General features: G+C 35.0%; 1 protein-coding gene across 1 annotated transcript; it reads right to left on the bottom strand.

The window, feature by feature from the left end:
* Window positions 1–5,333: 5,333 nt before the first annotated feature.
* On the bottom strand, window positions 5,334–7,772 carry LOC114716680 (WAT1-related protein At4g08290). Its single transcript, XM_028901712.1, has 6 exons — window positions 7,564–7,772; window positions 7,403–7,465; window positions 7,153–7,269; window positions 6,264–6,519; window positions 6,008–6,169; window positions 5,334–5,902 (listed from the first exon to the last, which is right to left on the bottom strand). Exons 1-6 carry the CDS (start codon window positions 7,770–7,772, stop codon window positions 5,507–5,509), a joined length of 1,203 nt encoding a protein of 400 aa, XP_028757545.1. The 3' UTR covers window positions 5,334–5,506.
* Window positions 7,773–17,953: the final 10,181 nt, after the last annotated feature.

The following is a 17,953-nucleotide window of genomic DNA, read 5'->3' as shown; positions in this document are numbered from 1 at the left end:
AACACTACTAAATAAGTGCGAATGACGAGGGTAGTAATTAATATCTAAATATACCGCTCAAAATTAATGCATGTTATAAAGGTCAAAAGCATTACAATCATTTAAATTTGAATTAAATGTTGTTAAGGTTCATTGCATTAGATTGTTTTTAATTAAGTCCTTGATCAAATGCAGTCTACTGACGGAAATTAAATTTGGATAGCTTGCCAATCATCCGCCTTGTCAAATAAAACAGAAAATGATTAGACGGTCTATTGTGTTAGCGGAAAATTGATGTTACTTCTGCCATAAAATTCCTTCAGGAAGACACTAAGTTCCATTAAAACTCAATTACGTATTGGATTGAAAGTGAATGGAGTGCTTTATCATGGTGTCAGGAGAGGATGAAGTTAACCAATGGATATTTGGTTTTTATGTCAAAAACGGGAAATTGAAAAACCAGATACTGAATGGAAAGCAACAAATGGATGCTTTGTTCTGGAGTCGAAAACTTTTCTGAAAGTAGCCACTGGACAACTGGGCCTCAAAATCCAACTTTGCTTATCTTTCTCATTTAATTTCAATGGTTAATTGATTATTATATGTTGAATTAGTAAGGGATATCAACTACTTGGGAATCTTTTATTATCGGCATCCATTCTTAATCTAGTAATACGGAAGAGATCAAATCTGAAGTTTAATTAACTCTGCTGACACTACAATCTTAAAATCGTCGAGATATATAGAGATATCTGTTATTGCCTCATGATTAAAGAGAAAGTAGCGCATAAATTAATGATGACACACACACACACACACATGATGAGGCTCCGTGATTAATTAGTAACCATAGTTTATAAACAAGACGTAAGGGGTATCAATAATTAATGCGGGAATGAAGTTTAATTTAAAGGTCTAATTAAGAGTGAAATCAAGAAAGAATTAAGAGAAAAGATGGTGGGTTTCGCATTTGGAATCCAATAAAGAGAGGGAGTGGGTGGAATCCCACAATGTAAATAACAGGGCAAGCACTACCAACAGATGTTACACAATACAAAAAGATGCCTTACTCATTATGTATAGGTGCGAGGTAGGCATAAAGAAACCACCCCTCGTCTCTCATTGTTTTTCCTTTGATGCTTACTGTGTACCACGCTTGCATCTGACCTACCCCTTTATTTATTTCTTTTCATATAGAAACAGATATCACCTCCCGTTTAATAATTTAGAACCCCCAAAAAAGATCTTTTTCAATGATACCTTTTTATTTTTATGATTATCATTTCATGAATGACATTATCGTTTAATTTATGTTTAACATTGAAGATGTACAGTGTTGTTGTTGAATATTACTCCCTCTCGTCATTATTACAAGCTCCCTCCAACATGTTTTATAATATAACATGCTTTGTTCAAAGTATTAATTTTGTCTACCTAATATCCCTAACTAATTAATTACAAAACTTCTCAATTGATTAACCAACTCTTCTAACTAATGACTTTTACTGAGAGTAATTTTAATATTTTGAAAAAATTAATTGTAACCAACTTCATTGATTTATGTAAAATTGCTATGAGATGGCTATAATAAGGATCAGAGGGAGGATAGTTATGGGGATGGGATACCGGATGCATGGCACACAGTGGGTGAGTAGTCTAGTCAGGCTCTAGGGCTAGCACTTGGTATTATATCGTGGAAGGGACAGAGCATGCATCGTGAAGAGAACAATTAGCAGGTGCTGACATGACAACAATTAATATATTATATAATGCGACGACAATTCTTCACATTTTGCTATTTCATGGAAACATCTATTTATGTGAATATGAATGCGATCCATGGCGCATGGAAAGCAAAGCAATTAATCGATGAATTACGTGTTGATGTAACAACGACAGTACTATTCCTGGAAGGGAACATGCAAAGCAATTCTTATTTACTAAGTGGAGGAAATGATGAGAGTACAAATTGGAAGGGGCTGCGAGTGAAAAAGGCAGATCAAAATGTCCAATTAATGGATGAATTACGTGTTGATGAGAAGGCGTTGAAAAGTGAGTTTCAAGTAAAAAGTTGAAGAAACTCGCAGCCGCGCACCCATTCATTCATTGCCTTTGTCGGCGTCTCCTTTTTATTTTGTTCCCCACTCCTTCTTTCTAAATTCTCCCTAAACTCACCCAACATCCAATCTCACAGTTCATTTAACTTTAACTTTTTTTTTATGTTCTCTAAAATTAATATATACTATCAATATTTTTTCAAAAAGCTGTTCGGTTTGGTCAAACCCAGCTTCAATTTTCAGGCTCTGATATATGCTTCCAGTTGGGTTATATGTTTTCATGAGGGTTTGGTTGTAAACCTGGTTAAGTATTAATTAGTGTAGTTTTGACTATCTTGAGCGGTATGAATAAAATAACTCACATTATGGTAGATATGATTATGGGGTTAATGAGGCACTCAGGATTATTCTTTAGTCAATCACTTCATGATAATTGATCTCACACTATCTCTAATTGCTTTTAATAAAATTATATGCTAGTGTAGGAATCAAATTTAGTTCTTAATTAGCATCTCTGCCTCAACGTCATCAAAGAAGCGTCCTATTTTAACTTAACTCACAATCTTTCACCAAATTAGTTGGTTCGCCTCACCTGGCATAAACTTAACGTGAGTTTATACTTTGAGGGGTCTTTTGGCATATTTACATTATTCTTATCTCTATTCATTGTCGCAAATTTCACAACCTTGATGTATTCTTTGCATATATACTTTGCTCTAATCTTCTTAATTATATCTAATTTGACTAGCGAATCTAATTATCTTCTTCTGATAGATGACCGATCAACCAGTCTAATTATAAAATTTCCATGCCCCAAAGGGGGAATATATATCTTTTGAAATAGACACCTGCCCGTGGGTTGAGGCAGTTGTAGCTTGTAATTTAAAAGGCATAAAAGAATCTTTTGATTATTCAAAAAAGAATCGAATATAATTTGATGACTTTCATATGAAAAGACTCGAAATTGGTAGTTATGCGTCGATTCTTAGCTTATTGAAGTAAAGGATTAACAAGCAGGATGAGACTCAAAAATATTCTGATATGAAAGAAAGAATGTATACAACAATGAAAACAAATATGAAGTACGAATAATATCCTGATGTGAAAGATGACAACATTCTATGTATCAAGCTTCGTTATTTAATTCCAGAACACACGCGTCTGTTTCTTTTTGATAATTTTTTAAAACATTAGCCAATGCGCATTATATATATATATATATATATATATATATAGACACACACACACACACACGAAGATTGGTAAAAATTTATGGTTCACAAAAGAGACGGTAAAACCTGGAAACATACCCACACACACGAGACTTTATTTAATTAAATTTAAAACGTGAAGTTGTTCATTTATGCGTTTCGAACAGTTTAAACCTATGATCTGATTGCTGGCCTGAATATATAATTAAGAATCATTACACGTGATCGCGAGATTTCATGTGGTGAGTGATGGTCAGAATAAACTATAACATAAACTAATAGCACTTAGTGGGGAACACATCAGGATTAATCGATATTAACTGATCTCCGACTAAAAAAGTAACCAAATGGGAAAACCACTTCAAGTGAAATGTTTGGAATGAATTAGGGATGCTTCGAGGGTGCTGATTCATTTATCCTTTTCAAGTTGGGCTCCATTATATTATATTATTTCTTTGTACCAGTAGAGGATACTCGAATATAATATCATCATGAAGTTGGAGTAATTACTTACAAAACGAAATTTTTGGGTTCTATATATATATATATCCTTCTTTATGCATTTTAGAGTACTTTGCCGAAGTTGCGCTGGTTTGCTACTAAGATGATTGTCTGAGTATCAAATTTGTTTTGGTTTACAAAAAAGACTCTTATTAATATAAGAACCTTGATAATGGATAATTTTAAATACCTCTGTAAATATTCTTAGCCTGACTCTAAGGGATAGTATTCGAAATACAACTGACATAAACTTTGAAATACCACGAGATGAGTATAAGGGCGTATTTCTGTTGGAGTTGGGGGACGGAATATGTTCTAGGGCGTGGCCTCACATGGCAACAAATGTCAAGTAGCTTATAAGCATAAATGAGAGAATATGATTAAAGGGAGGTAGAGGCCGGGGATGATAATGGCGAAAGCCGTCAGCATCGAATGCGGTGGTTGGAGTGCTATCAAAGAGAATATATATATATATATATATATATATATATAGACACAAGTACATGGCTGTCTATTCATATACTTTTAAATGAAATATTCCGAACATGGTGCTTTAACTCATAATGCGCCCTACCTTGTATCATATTACCTAAATCTCCTTTCCCGTCTTCTTCTCTATCTGTTTGTCTTTTCCAGATTACATGTACTTATACGCACGTAACTGTTGGGATTTGGATTGTGGCCATACTTAGGGGGTGTTTGGATAGAAACCAAACCATGGTTTCAGAAGTGCTTTTACGGATTACGAAGTAAATATGTGGAGGAAGTTACCTCGTTTTGCGGAAAAGTGATTCTGAAACCTAGGTTTTGGTTTTGCCAAACACCCCTTTAGTATATTTATTGTCTTTTTTAATTAGTCCGGCGGATAGATAAAAGCCCAGACCAGGCATGCATGGACCAGGCTAGGCCTGGCTCTCGCTAATTAAAACTAAAGCGTCCTGCGTTTGATGGCGGAAGACGGATTAATAGCGAATAAGGCAACATTATGCACAGTAGCTACATCATCCAAAAAGAAGTTAGAAGAGCTTGGGCAAGAATCTACACCGTCCATTGTAGGCTATTTTGGAGGAGGGTGTGTCATGGAATGAAGGAATCAACCAAGAATATTAATTCTGGGATAGGAGCGGGCCATGAGCAAGATAGGATTAATTGGATTTATATTATATTATAATGGGATAACACCGTCGGATTCAGCCTCAGCGGGACTCACCATTATTCACGGTGGGCTCGCGTTTTGTCTCTGTCATGCCCACCCGCGCTTAAGCTTGTACTAATAATACATTAGCTAGGTTCTCATTGTATGTTTTTAACACTTGTACTCGGCGGACCCTCCTCCTTGTTTGGTTGTTTAATGACCCTGCTATATCCTCGACTTTCAGGGTAATCAGTTATTACCATGTGTCCTTCTCAATTATTTAGCATCAGTATGGTCCGATCCCTCTTGTTTGGCACTTTACGTTGTACTTATGACTCTTGTTGTATATTGTGATTTCCCCTCTGTTTTTCTTTTTCTTTTTTTTGGGGGGGGGGTTGTGGTTAAAAGGAAAAGAAGAGAAAGGTGTATGCATGCGGGTGAATTTGATCAGGTGGCAAATAGGCGGCGGAAACAGTAACTGAGGTTGAGGGTACAAGGGGGCGTCATGGGCCACAACAAAGCCATGCTTGAAAACCATGAGCCGAGGTGAGGCTCACAAAATTAAAATGATAAAAAAGAAGGGGACAAAAATGAAGTCCATTTATTTTGGACTAAACTGGGCCTCACTTGCAGGACTGCCTTTCCTGGGTATTATTGGATACCGTTAAATCCAGGCCGTTGTTTTGATCACAAATGAGGACCGATTCCTGAGGTTTATGATCATCAACAACAATGGTGGGGGCCATTGTTACAGGAAGCTGCCGCGTGTCTTTCTCGGGGGAGGGCGGCATGAGATGCTTGTATTCTTTGTGTTTGCCCCACGCCACCAGGTAGAGCCCCACCGACACCACCACTCCTCCGATGATACTGCCAAGGTGGAGTTGCTCCGACAGCAGGAAGCTGGCCAGGATGGTCACTATGATCATCCGCACCGGATTGAAAGCCGTCACGAACACTGGCCCCATTGTCTTCATCACTACCCCTTGCACGTAGTACTGTATCCCCGACGCCACTATTCCCTACATATATAAATATATATTTTCAATTCAACCCATATTAATTAATAGTTATTATTGAGGCCAATCAGGAACCGGATTATAGTTAAATAGAATGAAGATACTGACGGCGTAGGCAGGAGCAAAGAAAGTAGAATCCCAGGCGAGAGACCAAGCATGAGGACGGTGTCGTTCCATGTAGGCTGCCACTCCCGCGCTCTGAAATGACCCCACCAAACATATCAACGTCGCCAGCGACATCTCCGCCTGGTACTTCCTCAGCGTCACGGCCTGAAAATCATATGCATCCTCACTAACCATTCATAAAAATTAATATTGGACCCGCTAATTGATATTGAAGAGGAGGGTCGAGTTTGTTGGTTACTTGCAAAATGTAAAATCCAGAGAAGGCGATACAGGCAAGGAGGATGACGCAAGAGCCCAACAGCCAGTGGGAGCCGCCGGCAGGGTCGTCGTTGGCATTGTTAGGGTGACCGGCGGCGCCGCTGCTTGATGATCCTCTCACAACATCCACCAGGGGTCCTTTGTATAGTGCCATTATTAAGGCTCCTCCCAGCGTCACCACCGTCCCGATCACCTTCGCTTGGCATCGAATCTCCTTCATCTTCATCCTCTCCATTCTGCAGCGCCCATCATTCTTATTCGTTACTAGAACTCCACCAAAATTAAACAAACCATCCTAACTTTTCATTACTATCAGTATTATCATATGTTAATGCTTATAATTTTGGAATTGGTCTATACATGCATTTAATTTCATGTGTGTTATTTCTTATCTTTCTTGGATGGCGATTGTTGTCTAATGACTTTGACCATGGCGGTCGACCACCGAATATATCATGGCCGCAGCATTACATGAATTAATAATATGAATGAGATGAGGGTTCATTCAATATTAAATAATAAATAATTGGAAGCTGAAGCTAGGCCATTAATTCCTTGCGAGTTTAGAAGATTATAAGGCGGCAAAGATAAAAAAGCGACCAACATGCACAAGTGTATGTGTACGTGAGGAGTGGCGTGAAGAAGATCAATTATTATTTAGTGAATAAAACTATCACTTCCTGGTGCTTAACAAATGTTGGAAAGCCAGCGACTTAGACAGACCTAAACTACTGTTCTTCCCTGTCTACAGTCTTCCATGGTTTTTCATTTCCACCAGCCATATATATGATAGGATAAGGAGATAATGGATACCATCACCATATATATATATATATATATATATAGTCGGCAACACAAGCACTTATTACCTAAAAATGATGGCCAACACAAAGGTAATGGAGGGCACAGTGTTCATCAGAGCCACCACAAATGATGCAGACGTTAATTTCATGCCCAGCAGAGTGAAGCACTGATCTAGTATCATCCTGTCGGCCGCCAACATCACATAAACATGTAATTAATAACTACTCTTAAAACTTTCACTTGGTTTTATAGGTAAGTTGGCAAAAAAACAAAGAGGCGAAAATATGTAAGCAGGAAGAGGATGATTATTATTACTCGAGAAAAGCCAGGGCCATAATCTCGGAAAAAATCCGAAACGTCATTTTGGGCCTCACTTTCCTGCAGAAAGGATATAGTAACAGTAATTAACGATGAGAGTGCATGGGTATAATGTAAGTACGGAGGGAAGGGAGAAGGAAGAGAATGAAGAGGAGGACCTTTCGAGAACAAGAGCAAAGGGGCCGAGAGAGATGGCAGCAATGGCGTTACGATAGACGATGAAGACGTAACGGCTCATGCCCTTATTCAGAGCGTCCATGCAGAGAATGTACATGCCCGCCGACCCGAATTGCAACCCGATCATTAGCAGGTACGGCTTTGCACCTCGCAGCCACGCCCCAAATTTCATCACCACCGCCTCACTCATTTTGACTTCTCACTGATTGTGACCACTTAATTTCTTGATGATGATCTGCTCCTCCATGCACGCCCTGCCCTTCTTATTTATAACCAAACCTCATCATCTATATGCTCACTATTTTATTTATTTATTTATTTATTTTCATTCACATCATGGAAACCCACTATATCACTATCCACTATCAGAAGTTGCATCAGCGTACGCACCGTACTTCGGAACTAGTTCTGATGCTCATACAGTGATCAGCGCAAACATTTTTTAAATATTTTAATCATTTAGATTTAAAATTTTCAATTAATAATTTTCAAATAAAAATTATTTTAAAAAAAACTCACAATTCAAATGTAAGCTTTATTATAAGTTGTGTACAAATTATTAAAAATATAAAAATAAAATTATATCAGATCTGAGCCATCTGATTTTAATTTTAATCTAGAAGGTTCACATGTTTGATGCTCATTGTTTAAGTGATAAGCACCCCAACTGCTCTCTACTGATATCACATCTGGACCTTTGCCTTTTGATGTCCATGCCTAGCCTTTTTCCTCCTTCAATATTATTATATTCCCCTTAGTCACTCAGTGGATGCCAAAATTAATGCACCCAGACGGCCTAACTCATTTTTATTTTGTCTTGTACTTGATTGTTACGGCCTCTTCCAGATAATTAGTAACTTATATATATTGATATATAGGGTTTGATTCATTATTTTCAACTACATAATAAAAGGACTACTGAGCAATTAGTTATACAAATGTTACCCGATAATAATGAAATATGGATCTTAAAAAAACACTCTTGAGGGTGTAGTAGAAGAAATCGAACGATAGGAATAATAACAATAAATCTCGTTCACTTGTGTGGGATTCATCATATGCACCAAGGGAAAATACAACATTATATTAATTTTCATATCTCTTTTTGCTGCAGCATGAGGAAGTACTCTAGAAAAATGAAACCCCAGGGGAAAAAAAGCGTCACTATAATTAAGTTAACTGATTAATAATTCATGATGCGAAGATTAATAAGTACGGTGCCCACAGATCACTGGTGTCGTGTTCATGGACAATGTTTTGCCAAAGAAAGGTACGCAAATGACGTGGACTACCCTACGGGTCAACCTTGAAGGCTGCTTCAACCTAATTCTGCACCCATATAAGCTGTGTCATGTTTCCACTTGTTTTCCTTAAATGATAACAAAGGAGGCGACCTAGCGACGAGGAAAGCGGTAGTGTCGTCGCACATTTCACCATTAAACATACAAATTTATTAAAAAAATAATTTAAACGGTTTAATTTAAACCAAAAACTAGATCCTCTCTTTTTCATCCCTCTTTCCTTGTATAAACTTGTGTAATTGTCAATCACGAGAGCTCAAATATTATTCAGTAAGTCAAGAGAATTCTCGAACACCACAAGCATATATGCAGAGCACAGGAGAAGTTTTATATAAGCCAAAAGGATAAATATTTATGAATGTTTTTTAACAAAAGCACAGATTATGGATTGGCTGATAATAGCAATGCCAACTAGTCAATAAATAATACCATCGCGTTGTTCAAAATATATAGGACTCTAAAATATAAATATGTAGGGGTCATCTTCTTCGATCCTCTTTATTTTCGCACCCTGCATTACTTCTTTAATTAATGGTGCATGCCCTTGAGCCTGATTCACCCGTGTGTATGCATGTATGTGTCATTAGAGCCGGTAATATGGGTTGGACCCGCGGGTCGAACCCGCCAACCCGCCAAAAGAGGTGGGTTAGGGTTGGCTTTTGGCCAACCCGCCATCACCTGAAAAATATGAGCCCGCACCGCCATAACCCTAACCCGCGGGCCAACCCGCGGGTTAACCCATTTTTTTTTTTTAAAAAAAAAAAGATAACAGACAAAAGTAAAGCAATTTTTACTTCAAACTTTATTGTCATTAGAAATAATTAGATAAATAAGGTTATTCAATATTGCTCATTGGTTTCATTGAAAAAAAAAAGTGTGAACTTGTGTATTATCATGTTGGAAAATTGGACAATCATATACTATTTGTATTTTATTGTGTTGTAATTTTTATTTGGATGTTTCTAATATTTTATATCATTTTTAGTATTTTTATTTTGTATTATATATAATTGCTAACATTTTTTAAAAAAAAGAAAATTAAAAAAAACAAAAAAAAAAGTAAAAATAAAAATTTTGGCGGGTTGGTGGGTTGGCTTGGCGGGTTAGGGTTGGCAAAATGCCAACCCGCCAGAAAACGGGCCTTTTGAGCCCGCACCGGACAACCCACAACCCGCCACGGGCCAACCCGCAACCCGCGGGTTGGCCCGTTTTACCAGCTCTATGTGTCATACGCTGAATTCGTGTTCAAGGATCATGAGCTTTCATTTTCAAGTTTGTTAACATTCCCTTAATTAACAACGGGCTAGCTGATGAAATCAATATATCACATATATATGTGTAGTATAAGACTTTATAAGAATCCATACTATATTTTTAATACTAGGATGATGAAGTCAATAGGTACGAGTTATCTATCAAAATATTCAGTGACGTTCCTGTACTTGCCTACCAATCTTAAAGTACGGACGTGGTATTATTTCTATATAGCATAACGTATAAAAGCTTTTCTGTTTTTTTTTTCCGAGTAAAATAAAAGCTTTTCTTTTGTGTTGCCGAAAAGAACTTTCTTTTGTTTTTCTTTTAGGAAAACACTAGAAATCAATGTGCCGTTACTAATACTACCTCCGGTCTTTAATATAAGAATTAATTAACTAATTTGAGTAGATTAAGAAAGTTAGTTATGTTAATTATTTATAATAAATAAATATTGTCTTTCCTAAAATATCCTTACTAACCAAGTATATTGGCTAGAATCATTGTAACAAGGACTATATTAGACAAAAATAGATAAAAATAAAAGATAAAGTGTATTGGAGTCTTATATTTAAGACTAAAATAAAAGTCAAACAAGCTCTTTTATTAAGGATCGGAGGTAGTAATAAACTTTATTGAGATGCTTTCAAGGCCCAATCACATTTGTGTTTTGGGGAATAACAAGTTAATTACTATATAATGCACAATTCTTGTACACCAGACAATATATATTAGGTGATGGGGATAAGATTGTCATTTAAATATTCAGCCAATCTAATTATGATCGAATTAAATATTAAATATTTAAGTAAGTACCATACATTTGTCAAAATAAGAATGGCTATGTATAAAATTTCGAGATGATGAATATGGAAATTAAACATTGTTATACATACATACTTGTATGTCTCTAGATGTGCATGACTTTGGGAAAGATCGATATAAATATTAATTGGAAAAACACGCACAACCACAAAGACATACAAACACATGTATATGAATGTTTGCTTTTAAACAATGGGCATGCATATACAGGTATATGTGGGGATATATCTACATAAATTATAGCATCTCCCTCTTGTTAGCTCGCATAAACAGTGAGTGTGTGTATGGCTAAGTTGCTTCGCAATCAGAAAGCAATATGGATTACAGATCAAGGAAAATTCCCCCTTGTTATAAGGTGAATAGGGACAGCGCAACATGGATAATAACGGAGATTCTCCGAGAACACTAAAAAACTGTTTATTCATTAGTGGATGACGCTATCTAATTGTTAGTGCTTTCTCTATCATTAAACATTATAGCCCAAGTGAAAAGGATGGCTGCTTGTTTAATTTAAATGCTTTAATTTGTTTTTAGTTTCTGCTTTAGTGTACTATTTCCAGTTCTCAGTATAAGAGCAAATTAACTAATTTGAGTAGATTAAGAATGTTTGTTAAGTTAGTTATTTATAACAAATAAATGTTATCTTTTCTAAAATGTCTTTGCTAATTATGTATATTAGTTAAAACTACTATTTGATAGAATCTTTAACATGTATAATTACTGCAAGGATTATATGCTTTGAAAAAAAATAAGTATGAGAAATAAAGTGAGTTATAGTCTTATATTTAGGATCAGAATTGAATTTCAAACTAGTTTTTAAAAAGAAACCAGTATACCAAGATTCGGAGGTTCGGTGGCCATATCATATTTCGCACAATCCACTTCCGAACTTGAAGTAAAAACATTATTAGATACATGTATAGATCTTATTATAAAAATTTTAAATTTGTACAATCACTGGAAATGAAATGACGTACAAATTTAAAGGCCGGTGCCTGAAATTTCATTGCAGTTTGATTTTGGAACGGCTAAAGCAAATGATCAGTCATGCGGTGATTTTTCATTTTTGAATAAAATACATGTTTAATTTGGACTGAGAAAATTGAAGTAAAAAGGGGGGGAGTTTCGATTTTTTTTTTCAGTTTTTATCCGTATCAAGTCTTCTCAATCCAAAATGTTCCCCCCCCCCCAAAAAAAAATTAACGAGGGTATATATAATAAATATTATCACGATAGAGGTGATCGGGTATTTGCGTGTGAAGCGTGAACATGATATCTTATCAAGCAAATCATTTCAGATATGAAAGTAACATGTATTTTAATACACATATGTAGCGTTAATATTCGGCAACATAATCGGATCACGCTATATCCTTTTTCCTACCAGAGCAAAACTTGGGCGAGTTAAAACTCACTTACACGTCTTGTCACTTGAACAGGGGTTATTGAGATCTCTATCATTTTCTTATCCAATCTACTGATCCATGACCTAATTAACCAGACACTTCGACGAATAGCAAAATCAAAACTTTCAAGCACATATTAGCTTCCTTGCTATACATAACGTTAGATATATGCTTTTTCTATTTTCTAATTCGTGTTACAGAGTGGAATATTTACTTTTCTCAGTTACCCGAATAACAAAAGGTGGTCGCTATTGTTGGCTATTACACTGCATTCGATATTCTTAACGAGCGGCGCAGAATATTGTGGTATATTTTATTCAATTCATTTACTGTCTTGTTTTAAATTATGGTTGGATTAGGTGATGATTCCCAGCTAAACCCAATACTGAAAAGGAATTTGGACAAAGACCCAGCACCTTTATGACATCCTTTCGTTGCGTGTTCAGCATTTTCACTTTTATATAATATAATTGATGGACTGATAGATTTATTCGCAGCATTATGCAAATAATCGTGGAAAAATTGGGAAAAAGTTGTCCATTAAAAATTTTATTGACGAGAAATGATCTTATTAATTTTACACATAAAAAATACTGTTATTCTTTAAGTTGTGTACTCATGTCGATACTCTGATTTAAGTCATTTTTATCAATAAAATTTTTAATGGAGGGTTTTTCCTAATTTTCCCAATAACTATTATGTTGATGATTACATTGGATGACATTAGGCACTAAACTATAGAGATGGATACTAGTGGACACAGATGCGACAAAGGCGGGAAGACACAGCTTTTGGGGAGAAAACGGGGAATATCATTAAGGAGTGACGTGATCAACCAGCGAGCTCGGGAGGAACGTATGGTCGATTAGGATAATGGTTTCATTTGAAGTTTGCCTATGAAAGTGGGAAGTGATCGGTCCTATTTGGTGCTCATCAGGTGATCAGCACTCAATGCTCATCACGTGATGAACAATTTGGACCGTCCAAATTAGATCTGGACGGTTCAGATTTAATATTATTAACTAATTATTTTAAAATAAAAAATTATATTTTTAAAGAATAATAGCTAAGATATTATTTTTATTTTTTATTCTATACCTATTAAAATAATTATTTTTAAAAAAATTAAAATAAAATAAATCTGAACTGTCCAGATATGACGAGCATTAACACCCAATGTAAATCTGGAAGGGATCAATCAAGAGAACCTCTCTCTCCCTCTTTCTCTACCTCATTGTTGAAGTCGGCACTTCTATGTTGAATGGAAGAAAACAATGAGAAAAATAGATAGAGGAATATTCTGAGGTTCGACAGATAGAGAATATTCTGAAAGTAACAAACTGGTAAACTTTTATATATATAAATATATATATATATATATATAGCTAGAAGCGAAGGAAATTTTAATCAAGCATTAATTAAGTTTAATACTCCTTCCGTCTTTTAATATAAGATCTGATTTTTTGAATGGATTTGTCTCTTTTTATAAGATTTTTTTTTTAATTTGTCTGAGCATTTAATGCAGTGTTACTTATTTTATCCTTAATTTAATGTATTTAATACATTCTCTTTTTTCATTTATCTTATTATTACTTTCTCATATTTATCTATTTATATATAGGGGTATATTTAAAAAACAAACTATATTTGCTACATATTAATTACTTTTAATTAATTTTAACTGTTTTTTTAAAACCGCGTAATTTAGTTAAAATGATTTTATAACAAGAGACAGAGTAGTACTTGGCAAGAAAAAAATTGATTCACTCGCCGATTAGCTCCCACTGCATGCTCTATCATGCTGTGTCCTTTGATTTTCTCTTTCGGAAAGAATTGATAGTAATTTTTTTTGTTGAAAAAGTTATTGTAAGTTAATTCCTAATACTAGTTTTGACATTTTGAAAAATTACAATGTTTTGATATTTTTTAATATCATGATTTTTTTCATAAATTTGAGAACTTAGACTTAATTTAATTAATTATTTTCTCTACTCTTGACTAGTTAAAGTGATGCTCTGGGGGGAAATAGGTGGAGGGAATTCAGTTTGGGTGCTTATTACCACCAAATCAATGCTCTCTTTAGATTAAATTGGATGGTCTAGATTTAATTTGATTTTATCTTTATATTTTTAATAATTTATCATTTTAATGTGTGCAGAATTTAGAATAAAAACGATCATTTAAGCATCGATTTTTAAAAAAAATCATTTTAAAATCATCAATTAAAACTTTTAAATATATCCCATTGATATTGTAATTGAATGACAGATCTCACAGCAACCAATTAATTAACACCAAGGTGCTTATTACCATGATCACCAAAACATAGTTATCGGCACAGGGAGGCGAGGAAGAAAGCATGAATAGTTAAAGTGATGTGTAGATCAAATATGCATCGGAACAAAGGTGTCTTACACGAAGGACGCGCCACTACATTGTGTTTTGGTTCAGTGCATGCAGATAGGAAGAACACGTACGGCCAAGTAATTAGGTAAGGTGCCAAGTCTGCATATTTAGAGGGGGGGGGGAATATAAGTAGATATGATGATTGGTTAATAATAATAATAATAATAATAATAATAATAATAATAATAATAATGGTGGGAATGTGTATGAGGTGGTGGATGATGTTGTGAGCGCATTTTCCATTCAATTTGGAAAAAGGGATTGGTGAGATAATTAACGGGCACTCATTTGCGTTCCTTGTTTGGTGCTGGTGATGACGGAGGAGTACAGTAAGGCCTCAATAGTCTTGCTTTGTTTTTAAACCATTTATGACTCGGCTCACCCTCACCTCCCAAGCACCACCCTATATCATCGTCGTCGTCGTCGTTATATGTTGCGAGAGGGTGGCAATGCATACATGTTGAAGTTGCCGGGTTGAATGATGACAAGATGTGTGCGGAACAGGTGGACTTTTATATGGAGAGGACCTTCGTATGATTCCAATCACGAACCTTGCCTTCTATATGTTTGCGCCTTCTTACCCCACCATCCATTTTTAACATTATTGCAACAATTGGTATTTATCACAGAATTAGCTCAGCCACGACACGAGTTTGAAGGTGACACCGCCGCCACCCGCATTATAACAATTCATTGTGTCTCTCTCTATATATATAACGTTAGTTTAGTTATTGGTAAGGATGTGACTGGAATCTTACAAAAACATGAGTTCTAATGTAATCTTTTTTAAATTTTCAATTAATGTCAGGATATAGATGGTGAATAATTGATAAATAACTATAAGAACTCTATATTATTGGAACCTAGTATTAAAGATAACTCACTCAAAACTTTTTGGTTTTTTTTTTTTGGAGGGGGGGGGGAGTGGAGCCATTTTGTGTAATTCATCCCATCCCCAGGATAATAAAAGAAAAGGTACAATTCCTAGCCTCAACACACACGAACACACATATTCATGTTATGGGCTTTTTTTTCGGCCTCACGTATTATAGGCTTTTACTTGTTTGCCTCCATTTCTATTTCATTAAGTTGTTGTTGTAATATATGAGATTTTAATTATTTTTTAATCTATTTAAACATTGTTTTATACGTATTAATTAGCTATGAAGCCTATTCAAATCAAGGATGGAGCTTGAGAAATTATTTTTTTATCTTAACCAAGAGACATTATTATTAATATGTTCTACTTATATATATGTATATATTATATGTGTATGTATGTGTCCGTGTGTGTATTCTTATACTCAAAATATCTAATATGAAACTAGCAGTTTTAAAATACTTCCACTCAGTTTGCTAGTCATAAAATCAACATATTATTTTGATTAATATTTTTTTAAAAAAAAATTAAACTGAAGGTTACATCTATACTTGTCGTCATTGAATACGAGTTACATACTTTTGTCCAAAACACGTATAAAAATTGTGATGTGTAAATTTTTTTTTTAACGTACATTGTATTGGTAAAGTCACGACAGGTCGACAGCAGTGGTGGTGGGTGGTGAATATGATTGTGGATCCATTTGGAACAGCTTATAAGTAGTTTATAAACTGTTTTTCAATAGTGATTTATAGAATACGAGGCAAGTATGTGAGAGGAAATTTATCTCGACTTATGTGAAACGTGCTTATAGGATATTTTCACCGCTCTCCCAAATGGAACCTGTGAATTTGTGGCCAATAAAGTCAAGATGTTACATTGGGTGAGGAATAGAGAAATGCAAGAGCCATTATAATCGAAGAAGAAAGACAGAGAAAGTAATGTTTCGCTGTGATTTTCCTGCACAGTGCGAAAACTGAAAGAGTAATTTTGAAATATCATCATCGATCAGACACACAAACACAAAGAACACAAAACGACTCTATGGAAGCATGACAGAGACAAAGAACAAGACGATTGTTAAGTGTACTAGTTGGGGTGTGTTAGATGGACTGGCCAGCTAGTCGGGCTAATTGTATTCCCAGGTAAGCCTTGCAATCGTATGTATCCCTGAAGTTTGGGTTCAAGCTGCTTTTGATCTTATCCTCTTAATTTTGAAGCTTCTATGACATCAGCTATTCTCTCAGGGGCTGGTTGCCCTTCTCCCATGTGATGGTTCAAGGTGCTTTGTGGTACATGCGTGCACTGTGCTTCTCTAGCCCCTCTATTTCATTAAAACTATCTGATGATGATTATATTGAAACTTCAATTGGCAAATAAGTCAAATAAACATGCCCACTTTCTGCTTTGTGATAGACTCAGATTATTAAAGTAAGCATGCTTACTGCAGCAGCGACTTAATTAAAAGAACTCGCAACTCTTTTATAATTTAATACTCTTCCGATCCTTAATATAAGACTTATTTAACTAATTTGATTAAATTAAGAAAGTTAGGTAAGTTAATTAATTATAAAAAATATCACATATTTTTTCTAAAACACCATAATCATCTTCCTTAATATCTTCTCTCCCTCTTCTACTTGATTATGGTTAAAAGAGTATCCATAGAGGTAATTAAGAAAAAATTGATAAATATGATAAGTAAGTCTTATACTACTTCCGGTCCTAATTATAAGAGTTAGTTGACTAATTTAAGGAGATTAAAGAAAAAAAGTTGAGTTAGTTATGTGTCATAAATAGGTGTTGTCTTTCCTAAAATATCATTACTAATCAAGTATATTGGTTAGAACTACCATTATTAGAAGGACCATCTTAAAAAAAATACATAAATATTAGAGACAAAGTGAATTGGGATCTTATATTTAGAATCAAAATAAAAATCAAACGAAATCCTATATTAAAAATCAGAGATAATATTTATAATAAAAATCAATTCAATAATTAAGTGATATATTAATAACAGGAGAAGCTATAACTAAGGTAAAAGTCCAAGGCAAATTTGAACAAGTACGTTCGTGGACATAAGCGGAAGTAACACGGTGCTCTGTTTTGCCGACGTAATTTTAAAAGAATATAATGCGCCACCACGTATTCTCATTCTAACAAATTGTTCAATTTTGCAACCAGATTGGGCTTGCACTCTATATTGGAATCGTATTTCGCCACGTGTTATAGTTCCACCAGAACGGAGCGTAGATGTAGTTATCACTCTATTGGAAATCGTCAAAATTCTAAGTTT

This window comes from Neltuma alba, unplaced genomic scaffold (assembly GCF_004799145.2).
Source record: "Neltuma alba isolate B1F8T4 unplaced genomic scaffold, ASM479914v2 tig00011685_pilon, whole genome shotgun sequence".
NCBI classification, from domain to species: Eukaryota; Viridiplantae; Streptophyta; class Magnoliopsida; order Fabales; family Fabaceae; genus Neltuma; species Neltuma alba.
Note: the sequence above shows the minus strand (reverse complement) of the source record. Positions and strands in the feature narration are given on the sequence as shown.